Source organism: Sinocyclocheilus anshuiensis, unplaced genomic scaffold (genome assembly GCF_001515605.1).
Source record: "Sinocyclocheilus anshuiensis isolate Anshui unplaced genomic scaffold, SAMN03320099.WGS_v1.1 scaffold708, whole genome shotgun sequence".
In the NCBI taxonomy this organism is placed as follows: Eukaryota; Metazoa; Chordata; class Actinopteri; order Cypriniformes; family Cyprinidae; genus Sinocyclocheilus; species Sinocyclocheilus anshuiensis.
In genome coordinates this window covers 1,876,175-1,888,386 of record NW_015555881.1, presented here as the reverse complement: position 1 = coordinate 1,888,386, position 12,212 = coordinate 1,876,175, and the positions used below count along the sequence as shown (strand labels likewise).

Sequence of the window (12,212 nt, the reverse complement as noted above, 5' to 3'; positions counted from 1 at the left end):
TTTTGCCACGTTTCTCTATTAACAGTGAAGCTGTGGCTTTAATTCCTTTAGAAACAATGATGCTACCAGCTCCTTGTTCAGAAAGATAATGTAGCTCTTGAGCGATTAATCTATTCAATTCAAATATTGATTAAATATATTAATTTTTTGATCAAAAATATAATTTATAGTTATGTATATATAATAATATTTATATAAGAATTATTTCAATAGTTTTTCTCTAAAAATATTCCTTCTCTAAAAAATATATAAATATATTAAATAATATATATAATATTTTTTTAAATGCCTTAGCAACACGTCAATGTCAAACTCGTATGCTTTGCATATGTTTTCTTTATTATATTTGTGGCACGTGAATAATAATAAGCAATTCAGTTGCTGCCCATGAAGCATGTTTCAAATAAGTCACTTAAGAGGTTCAGTTTCATTTAGGATGCAGCCTTAGAAGGCAGCTGTCTCTGTGGACACTAGAGAGCTCACTAGGGTTTGGAACAGAGCTGGAACACACAGTCGGCGTCTCACCGTGTCGAGGTTCTGCATGATATCCTGGAAGGACGGATGCGATCTGAACTGCTCGAAGAGTTCCCGCTTGTAGAGCAGTGCGTACAGCAGGTTTGGGTTGTGATGGAGCGAGTTACTCAAACAGGAGTTTATAATCTCCAGCATCATTCTGATCACCTCCTCGATGACGTTCAGATCCTGAGCCTGAGGGAAAAGACAGAAATGCAATAAGTAAAAATGACACAAAAATACACCAAAACCGACCTAGCCAGTATTTTCTTGGGCATCACAGGTACGTTCATACTGTAAATGCACTAAATCTCGGTGACCACATCATGAGTTTGATTAGGCTGGTTTTGGAAGCAGATAATATCATTTATCATCATAATCCTTTTTTCCTATTCATTATGCCTGATTTCAAAAGTACTAAATTGACCTATCGGTAAGCTCCTCCCCTTGAACGCAGATGAGCCAATGGCAGTCGAGTACCAGTTGCACAGGGAGCGGAACTCGGACATCTTTAGGTTTCAGCGCCATAGAGAAACATTGGAAGATCCGAAGCTCGCATCGGTTTGATGGTGTTTATGCTACAAAAATGGAAAAACGATGTGCCTAGGGTACTTGTAACACTAATTCCAGTTATCCTGAGAGGATAGGCAATGTAATTTATTTTATTCCATTTCCTAAATCCAACCAAAACAGAGCAAAATGTCCCTAAGCATTCAACCCCAATCACAATGAAGACGAAAATGTTTATTTTCTGGTTGTCATACTCTCATTAAGTTACACTTTTCATCTGCTCAAGCAGAACGTTAATGTCATCTTGTGCTTCAGAAATGTATCTCTGGCTAAAACTAGCTAACTTTAGCGTCAAACCTAAATAGTGAACTGTTCTCACGTCATGTCTCGTGCAGTGAAAGTCAAAAACACATAAACGAAGGTCTATAATTAGAGTGCCTCTCCATACTAATCTGGTTAAATGTAAATTAATTTAATCTTACTCTGCGGTATATGACCGGTGTTGATCCGGGATGTTGTCATTGCGATTGTGACGACCGTAACATAATTCTCCTGTTTGCATTGTGATCTGTATTTTTACATATTTCTTTTAATATCTTTTATATATGCCTCCATGGCATATTTAAGTCCTACTTGAAGGTCCGTGTCCCAAATTTATCAGAAACACCTCGGAAGAAGGTTTTCACTGACAGCTGTCATTGTAAGACAGTGAGCAGCTCCGTTTGTTTGTCCGAGTGAGCAACAGTAACTAAGGGGGCGCGGGGCTTACCGATAGGTCTATTGTGACCCTGGACCACAAAACCAGTCATAAGGGTAAATTTTCTGAAATTGAGATTTATCCGAATAAATACGCTTTCCATTGATGTATGGTTTGTTAGGATAGGATAATATTTGGCTGAGATACAGCTATTTGAAAATCTAAAATCTGAGGGTGCAAAAAAATCTGAATATTGAGAAAATCGCCTTTAAAGTTGTCCAAATTAAGTTCTTAGCAATGCATATTACTAATCAAAAATTAAGTTTTGATATATATTTACGGTAGGAAATTTATAAAATATCTTCATGGAACATGATCTTTACTTAATATCCTAACGATTTTTGGCATAAAAGAAAAATCGATAATTTGGACTTATACAATGTATTGTTGGCTATTGCTACAAATATACCCCAGCGACTTAAGACTGCTTTTGTGCTCCAGGGTCACAATTGTAATCAGTCTTTTCTACTGTTCATTGACGGTTTTTCGGGACAAGCTGCAATATTTGTTCAAATCACCACCATTCAAAGGTTTGGGGTCAGTAAGATTTTTGATAGAAATAAACACTTTTATTCAGCAAGGATGCGTTAAACTGATCAAAGGTGTCAGGCAAGACATTCATAATGTTAAAAGATTTATATTTTTCATAAATGCTGTTCATTTAAACTTTCAATTCATCAAAAAATCCTGAAAAACAGTATAACAGTTTCCACAAAAATAATCGGCAGCACAACTGTTCTCCCCTACTTATACTCCAGACCGTGGCCCTACTCCAGTTCTCCCTACTCTCGTTGTCCTTGGATTCTCCGCACAATCCAATTCGGCTACAAGCTTCAGTTTTGTCTCAATCCCCCTGTTTCGATCTTACTGCGGTAAACAGCGCCTTAGAGGCTTCTGTTCTGCAGCAGGCGGTCTCCTCACTCCTTCTCTGGGTGCGACAGAGGAGGTCCCTCCTTCGGATGTGAATCGCGGCTTCTTCAGTCGCTATTTCCTCATTCCGAAAAAGGACCGAGGTCTGCGACCAATTCTAGATCTGAGCCAGCTGAATTTCTCTCTTTACAAAGGGAAATTCAAAATGCTAACGCTGAAGGCTATTCTGGCTCAGGTTCGCGCTTCATATATTCAGGTTGTTCAGCGGCACAGGAAGTTCCTCAGGTTTGCCTGAGGTTTGGGGGAAAGGCGTACCAGTACAGGGTTCTTCCCTTCGGTCTGGCTTTGGCTCCATGGACGTTCACGAAGTGCATGGATGCTGCTCTGGCCCTGTTGAGGCTCCAGGGCATCCGTGTGCTCAACTACCTAAGAGACGCTCTCTCGCTTGCGTATGAGGTGCAAGGTCACTCTTCACTGCTAGGTATTCGAGCTCATTCTACCAGGAGTGTTGCTTCCTCTCAAGCTCTTTTCAGAGGAGTTCCCCTGGAGGATATCTGTGTGGCGGCAGGATGGTCCTCCCCTCACACTTTTATCAGGTTTTATAGCTTGGATTTAGATGCGGCTCCTGGTTCCCAGATTCTTTCTGCTTGAACCAAGCCTAGTCTAGCTTGGCGGGTGTGGTTTATCGTTCCCATTGCGTCATAGGTACGTAGCATTGAGCGAAACTATGAAAGGGAACGTCTCGGGTTACTCGCGTAACCCATAACCAACACGGATTACTTAAGTAACCCAAGACGTTTTCAACACTGATAATAATCAGAAATGTTTCTTAAGCAGCAAATCAGCATATTAGAATGATTTCTGAAGGATCATGTGACGCTGAAGATTGGAGTAATGATGCTGAAAATACAGCTTTGATCACAGAAATAAATTAAATTTTACAATAAAACAGTTATTTTAAAATGGTAAAAATATTTCACAATATATCTGTTTTTACTGTATTTTTAATAAATGCAAATAAATGCAGCCTTGGTAAGCTTAAGAGATTTTGTTCAAAAACATTAATAAATGTTGCAGAGCATAAACCACAAATACACCTTTGATGGCCAAATATGCTGTCTAGGAAGTGCCAATAGTGTAGAGTACAGCACACTGTGTGTGTGGGTTAAATGGATTATTGTTTTCCTGAGCTCTGCTGCAGTCTGGGCCGTAACACTTTTTCTGGGTCTCACACACACACACACACACACACACACACACACACACACACACACACACACACACATAAAACAGAGGCAACACAACTGCATCATCTCTGTCTTTATGCCTATTCATCTCTCTGTAGTTGCATCATATACATTTCAAGCACCATATTTAAGCATGATTGATGCCAGAGCTGTATGGATGCATCGTGTGTGTGTGTGTGTGATGTTATCAGCCTTTACTGACAGTATGGTGTCGTTGTAAAACCACCAGCCTTTACATCAGCAGTTTGTTCAATGCAAACCAGAAAATCACACAGACACACAAATACTGGCTTTAACCTGGGGTTAAAACAGGGCAAATTGTGATTCTAAAGCATTATATCTTATAAAAAATAAAGGTATATTATATGTTATAAAAGAGAACAAGAACAATAGAAAGAAAACAAAAAAGAAAAAGAAAACAAAAAGAAAAAGGAAATAGGATAAAAGAGATTTAATACTAAGCAATTCATAGTCCTTGCTTCAAACAGTGTAACTCATTCTACACGAACCGGTATTATGTATTATAACTCTGGCAGCTGTTATTTATAAGAAGAGAATATCTTTACAACTTATTTTATATGCATAAAGTGCTACTAAAAGATTCTTCTCTTCAGTGACGCAATGCATTTGACATCTAAATTCAAAAGCACATTTTTCATTAAAAAAAGAGCATTGATTCAGTCGAGAAAGAACACTTCCATGTACTGCAGCATGTCACGTCTCTAAAGAGCCTTCAGTCTCTGACCTTTGACCTTCTCATTTCCTTTTCTCCCACTGTCCTTCTCTATAGAGTCTCTGCCTGCAGCCATCGGCCTTCTCTTCATGTTATTCATCCGTTCCTTATTCTCAACACTGATGCCAGTTTCTGAGCCACAAATCTCTCTGGACAAAAGCAAGTCAATGGAACAGAATGTGCAATCCGGTTTCCATAGGAACGCACACACGCATGCACACACACACGCACGCACGCACGCACGCACGCACGCACGCACGCACGCACGCACGCACGCACGCACACACACACACACACACACACACGCACTCACACGCACACACAGAGAGAAACACCACATCAAAAGCTCTTTGTGTGGAAGCTAACTGAAGTGATTTTAGGAGATGACAGATCAGGAAAGCTTGAAAAAGAGTCCGGGAATGTACAAAAACACTGAACTTTATGGATTTAGCTCCAATGACTGACAAACAACCGCAGCATCATTTAAAACATTGCAAAGGCAATTCAACTGAAAATGAAACAAAGTTAAAATGATATACAATGAAAGGAAAAATAAAAAGAACAAGAAATGAAGAGAAGAAAAGAAAAGAAAAAAGAAAAATAATAAAAAGTATAAAAGAAAAACAAAAGAAAAGCAAAAGAAACAAAAAAGAAAAGAAATGAGAAAAATAAAAAATAAATCAAATGAAAATAAAACAAAAATAAATAGAAAGGAAAAAAGAAAAGAAATGAGAAAAATTAAAAATAAATCAAATGAAAATAAAACAAAAATAAATAGAAAGGAAAAAAGAAAAGAAAAACAGAAGAAATGAAGAAAAGAAAAAATAGAAAAATAAAACGAGAGAAAAAAATTAAAAAGAACAATATAAGAAAGTAGAAAATGAATAAGAAACAAAATACATAAAACTAAAATAAATGTAATTAAAAAATACAAGAAAAAACAAAAGTAAATGGCTAAATAGAAAAAATAAGAAAAGAAAAAGGGAAAAGAAAAAGAAAAAGAGAGAAAGAAAAGAAAAAGGAAAAAGAAACTCATCTTGCAGTATTTGTGCCCCAGATAAGAATGATTCTTCAAATCATGCGTCTTGTTGAGGAGAGTGACTGAACTAAGTGATCAGACGGACTCATTCTGCATTAATCAAGTCAGTTTCCCTCAGCAAACACTGAGATCTGAGAAATATCCACCAGTCAGATTTACATTGACAAAGATGCCACAAGTTAAAGACTAACACTCCAGAGTCAGAGACATACAGTACATGTGTAAAACACCTCAGACTGAATCAGTCTCACAGCGGCACCAGGGACGGAACGAGGCCTTTACTGGAAAGACACCGGGTTTTGGCAAAACCTTGGCCTTGTAAACCTGCTCCATGATTGCTGCGGTTTGTGCTCTGTCTGAGACTCACACAGATTAATTCCTCTGGAAACACACACACAAACACACACATACCAGAAAACCAACTTCAGTGTCCCTATACGGTACAATCTGTTAATACCTGAACAATGGTGAAAAAAATGCCATTCTTGATGTCAGGTCATGTTTAAAGGGTCATATGATGCGATTTCAATTTTTCCTTTCTCTTTGGAGTGTTACAAGCTGTTTGTGAATAGATAAGATCCCTAAAGTTGCAAAGACTAAAGTCAGTAAGTTTTCGTATTTAAAGGATTTGCCACTGACGATTCAAACGCGAGTTTTGACCAGTGTAGAATAGCGCTTGTTGTTTGTCATTTCTCCGATCACAAATGCAGACAAATGCATGGTTTTATGTTTACGCGGCGCGATACGCAACACAACGCGTAAAAAGACAATATAAGTCATTATAATCAGTAATTATGTCCCCACTGGATGCAACAAATGCCTCGTTTATAATGGGTTTTAATGTTTTTGTCTCGTCGCTCAGGCCGGACAGGGCATCACAATATGGTAAGGGGCGTAACATTTCCGTCACACGCTTGAGGTATTCGGCCAATCACAACGCACTGGATAGCTGGCCAATCACAGCATACCTCGCTTTTCAGAACGATGAGCTTTGTAAAAATAGACGCGTTTCAGAAAGGCGGGGCATAGAGGAGCAACAATAATGTACATTATGTGGAAAATAATGTGTTTTTTTAACCTTAAAAAACTTGCATTACACCAAATACACAACATAATGTTGTTTTTAGCAACGTCATATGACCCCTTTAAAGGCAAAATCTGACCCCTTCGCATGATGCAAGACCCTGAAAACATATTCTTAGACCAGCTCTTCATGCAAACCCTGACCCCAGTGTTGTTGCATTAAAGCTGAAGGGTGTTATTTTGGTGCCTCTAGTGGCATTAAACAGAACTGCAAAAATAATAACTGATTTCAAACTGGTTTCCTGAAAAACCTGCATTAAGTACTGAACGCTTGCAATACTTTTGGCCTTAAAATTAGGGGTGTATTGAGGTTAACCAAACAAAATACATTAATCAAAATACAAAAATGGAAAGAACGACAGACATTTCGCATTACAATCTCATTCAGGTTTATTTCGACGGTGCGGATGTTGAGTTTGTAGCGGTTGCGTTGATGAAATCAGCCCAGCCGAAAGCCTCCGCTCTGGGTCGCGTTCCTCACACCTTCCCCTACCAACAGATGGAGGAAATTCCTGCCCCCGTTCCCATGACGACCCCCTACACTCCGGAAAAGATCTGCAGACGCAGCAGTCGGGAATATTAACGGGGTGGGAGGCTGTCGCCACCGTTATTAAATGAATTTAAGTGGATACAAACATGCAGGACGGGATTAGACCAGACCTGGAAATACTCGTCTAGACCAGCGGTTCGCAACAAATAGGTCGCAGATCCGTTCAAACCAGTAAACAATGTCGGTACTTGATGTTCAGAGTAAAATGTGGGCCGTGAAGCAAAGCCAGTGGAGAAGCACTGGGAAACCAGATCAAACTACAACCTAGAAAGAAGCTGGAGGTGTCTAGACAGAAACAGTGAGTGATAATTAGACGAGAAGAACGTAGGAGTGAATTAGGGATGAGAGGATCAGCTCTACAGTACAGACTAATGAGATTACACACACACACACAGAGAGAGAGAGAGAGAGAGAGAGAGAGAGAGAGAGAGAGAGAGGAATTCAGGTCAGATGTTAATGTGTGAACAACCTGACTGTGTGGAACGGCAGACGGATTTTAAACAAATCCTACAGACAAAAGAGAGAACACACACACACAGAGAGAGAGAGAGAGAGAGAGAGAGAGAGAGAGAGAGAGAGAGGAATTCAGGTCAGATGTTAATGTGTGAACAACCTGACTGTGTGGAACGGCAGACGGATTTTAAACAAATCCTACACATACAAACACACACACACAAAACACACACATCCACACAAAACATACACATACACACACACACACCCACATAACTAACAAAATATGTCAGGTTTCAAAAGTGTTAAGCAGTTATCCAGTTATTTCTGCTGTATAATATAATAATTTGAAGCCCGATTTCAATTGAAGCATGCATAAACAGGGACTGTAGCTTCAGTGTGAGCGTTGTGTATTTGAATCAGCCCGATCAATGCAGTTGCTTGAGAAACGCAAACAGTAAAAAGCCATAATAAGCCAATATTAATTTGACTCACAAACCTACAGGGAGACAGAGAAACTGGGATATTATTGTTAACAAAAACCATAAAAAAATGTGTTAGTTGAAATAAAATATTATAAAATAAAATAGAATAAAATAAATTAAATATTAAAAAACTTGAACTTATTTTATTTCCTCTAATTGCCAAGGCAACATTTCTCATTTCCATTCAGTTTAACTTAATGTACTAAAAAAACTAAAACTAAAATAAAAATGAATAAAAACTATATAGGCATATTAAAAAGAAACAAAAACCTATAAAAATGACAAAATCACACAACAAAATTACAAAAACTTTTATTTAAATCAAAATAAAAATGAAAATGGAAAACATAAAAATACAAAAATATTAAAATAAAAAATAAAAATACAAAAAAACTATCAAATATTAACAAAAACTATAATAGTTTCTCACTGGTGCTAAAATAGCACTGCAGAGAAAGATGGTTTTGAAATTGAAATCATGAGAAACAGACAGAAAGGAACAGGAAGTGCACTTGCATCCAGCTCCAGACAGTCATTAGTCATCCAGTGAGAGAGATGTCTGTGTGCATACGTGCATGAGTGCGCGTGTGTGTGTGTGGTCTAATGAGCAGCTAATGACTGTGATGTCAATACCATCTAAGCCAGAAAGAGGCAAACTCTGGTCTCCATGGTTACAAGCCCTTACACTCTCAAGCAGAGGTCAGGGGTCAAAGGTCAGGGCGAGAGGGAGCAGCTTACAGTGACGCCGAGAGAAACATGAACGGTCGGCATGGCAACAGTCAGGTAAGTCACAGAACAAATGGAGACTCATCTTCAAGGTGAATCAGATGCTCTGCAGAAACAAATAGTGCTTCGATGAGATTTGAACACGGCTCATCTGATTTAAACTACCCGGTTTGACATATTACGATCAGCTGGATTACATATTGGCTTTGGGAGGACGAGAACCGATCTGCGTTCTTGAAAACGGCCTCAGCGCTGCCCGTCTGTAAACACTCCAGCTGCTGCGACCATCAAAAGAGCCTTTAAACGGCAGAGATGAGACGAGCATCACACAATCGTGAGGGGACAGATGGAGAATAAAACCAGAGAGGAAAAGAAGGGCAGAGGAAGAGAAGAGCAGAAAGTCTGTGTGTCTTTAGGGAGATGGTAAATGGGTCGTTTTCTGACCTGTATTAAGACACTGAGACATCCCATAATCACGGCACAGAGAGCAGCACCAGCAGTCTTACTCTCTCTCTTTCTTTGTACAGATCAGGGTCATTAGAGTTAAAAGCAAAACTAAAACCATAAACAAATGATATTTTAATTAAATTAAATTAATTTTAAATTAAACCAATTAAAATTTCAGCTAGTGGCCATTGCAACATTCCTCATGATCAACAAAATTACTAAAACTTTAAAATAAAAACTAATTCAAAATATAAATATATAAAACGAAATGAATAAAAAATAAAACTAACATCATTAAAAAAAACTTTTTGTTCCTTGAAATAAAATAAACATTAACTGAAAATAAGATTATCTTTATTATTTTTTACATATATATTTCAGTTAATTGCCAGGGCAATGTTTCACATTTTCATTTAGTTTAACTTGAAAATAAAAATAAAATAAAAAACTTTTTTTCAGCTAGCTGCCATGGCAGCATTTCTCATTTTCATTTAGTTTAACTTCATGTAGTAAAATAACTCAAACTGAAATAGAAATGATTAAAAACTATTTAGACATATTTAAAAAAAAAGACAAAAACAACAAAATTACTAAAACTTTAAATTTAAAACAGAAAATATCAAAATAAAAACTAATTCAAAATATGAATAAAAACTATAATAGTATCTTAATGATACTGAAATGGAAACCGCAGGGCATCTATGAGACCCAAAGGAACGTGATGAGACGACACATATGTGCTGCAATTCTAATTAACACTGAGACCCATTAAACACACACACACTTACACATCATTAAATATGTGGTGCACAGAAATTATGTCACTTGGGATTATGTGTGTGTGGAAATCTCTCTTCATTACAATCACAGCTTATAACTTATATTAATTTATATTTTCCACAACTCCAGGTGAGAAGATTTTTCCACATGCGGCAATTACTGAATCACTCAGATATAAATAAATATCTGAACATATGTTTAATATCCAGTGAATATGGCCCAGAAGTCTCAACAAATTTCTCAAGCCTATAGAAGATTTCAGGAATTTATTATTATTATTATTATTTTTACATTTATTTATTTATTATTTGTTTGATTGTCAAGTCAAAAACACTAAAAATAATTACATTTTTCATTATTTTCTACCCAATTAAACAGACTTTTTGCTACTTAAGTTTTAGGAAAATATGTAAATGCACTCTGTTATGATCGGTTGGGCTTTTCAGACATTAAACAAGCAGAAATAACTTCAAGTTACTAATACTGAATTAATCTAGAGATGATGTGTGGTCAAAGATGTGTGCATTTCGGCTGCTTTACGCTTTCGAGAGCAGCTCATCCAGAGCTGGCGATATCCATTTCATAGGATGTTATAAAAGCTCTGTATGTACAGACACACATCAGCATCTGTTCCCATAGAATGAAGGAAATCCCATGGAGATAACAGTGACAGCAGACAAAAACAGTGTGTGTGTCAATGTTGTCTGTCTTATGAGATATGACAAAGGAAAGAACTGCAAAATCAAATGTAGTCTAAACTGGTGCTTGATAACTGCAGTTTAGGACATCCTTCCCATAAAACTCTGAGAAACAGACAGAAAAACACAAAGCCCAATCATGCCCTTCTACTGAGGAAAAGGCGGTTCTGGGAACATTGGCTCTGCACAGGCTTCTTAAAGCTGCTGCTGGGATAATGTCCTCCTCACAAAGTCTGCTTTCACAACAACAACTCAAAAGACAAAAAATAAAAAAAAAACAGCACAAAACAAATTCACTTCCATAAGTGCAGTAATGATACTTGAAGTCACCCATAATGCCATGTGCATTTAATGGACCAATACTCTAATTCTAATTCTCATGCTGCACAGCTATTTAATCACTTTATTTTCTCTGTCCATCTAAAACAAAATAATAAATAAATAAATAAATGCTTACTAATCATTTAAATAATTACTACTCTCACTCAAATAACTTATGAAAGCTTCATCAGAGCTGATTGGATATTAACAATAAATTAATTGCAATAATAATAATAACAATAATATATTATAATATAATATATATATATATATATGTTTTAAATAAATTATATATTGCTATATTTTTAAAATATAAAAAGTAATTGATTAGTATGAATTTTATTTGTTTAAATAACTTCTAAAACTTCATTAGAGGTCTTGATGGCCTTGTTGTTGCTGTTATTATTATTATTATTATTTATCATTATTATAATTTAGCATGATTACTATTATTTTATCATTATTTATCATTTAAATAACTATTAATTTTACTCAAATAACTTATGAACGATTCAGAGCTTGTGATGCCATATTAACAATAAGCAAATGCATAGTTTACTTGATTAGTATGCATTTTACTCATTTAAATAACTTCTAAAGAGGTCTTGATGACATTATCATTATTATTATATTAATAAAAAGCAAAAAAAATATACTAATAATAATAACAATAATCAGAAAAAGAAGCAGATTGATTGCTTTTTAAAAACATATTTTTCATATTTTTTAATTATTACAATTAATAATATTTGATTACTATTAATTTTATTTGATAAAAAATTTAAGAACACAAAGATGCTAAATCAAATGACTCTGGGTGTTATAAATATGTGACCCTGGAGCACAAAACCAGTCATAAGGGTCAATTTTTCGAAATTGAGATTTATACATCATCTGAAAGTTGAATATATAAGCTTTCCATTGATGTATGGTTTGTTAGGACAATATTTGGCCGAGATACAACTATTGAAAATCTGGAATCTGAGGGTGCAAAAAAATC

The 12,212-nt window shown here is 36.3% G+C and overlaps 1 protein-coding gene across 1 annotated transcript in view; it reads right to left on the bottom strand.

Annotated features, from left to right (window-relative positions):
* Nucleotides 1-12,212, bottom strand: part of dym (dymeclin) — a 92,429-nt gene that overhangs the window by 15,281 nt on the left and 64,936 nt on the right. Inside the window, exon 15 of the mRNA XM_016470263.1 lies at nt 526-708. Within this exon, the coding sequence (XP_016325749.1) occupies nt 526-708 (183 nt within the window). The remainder of the gene's footprint in view (nt 1-525; nt 709-12,212) is intronic.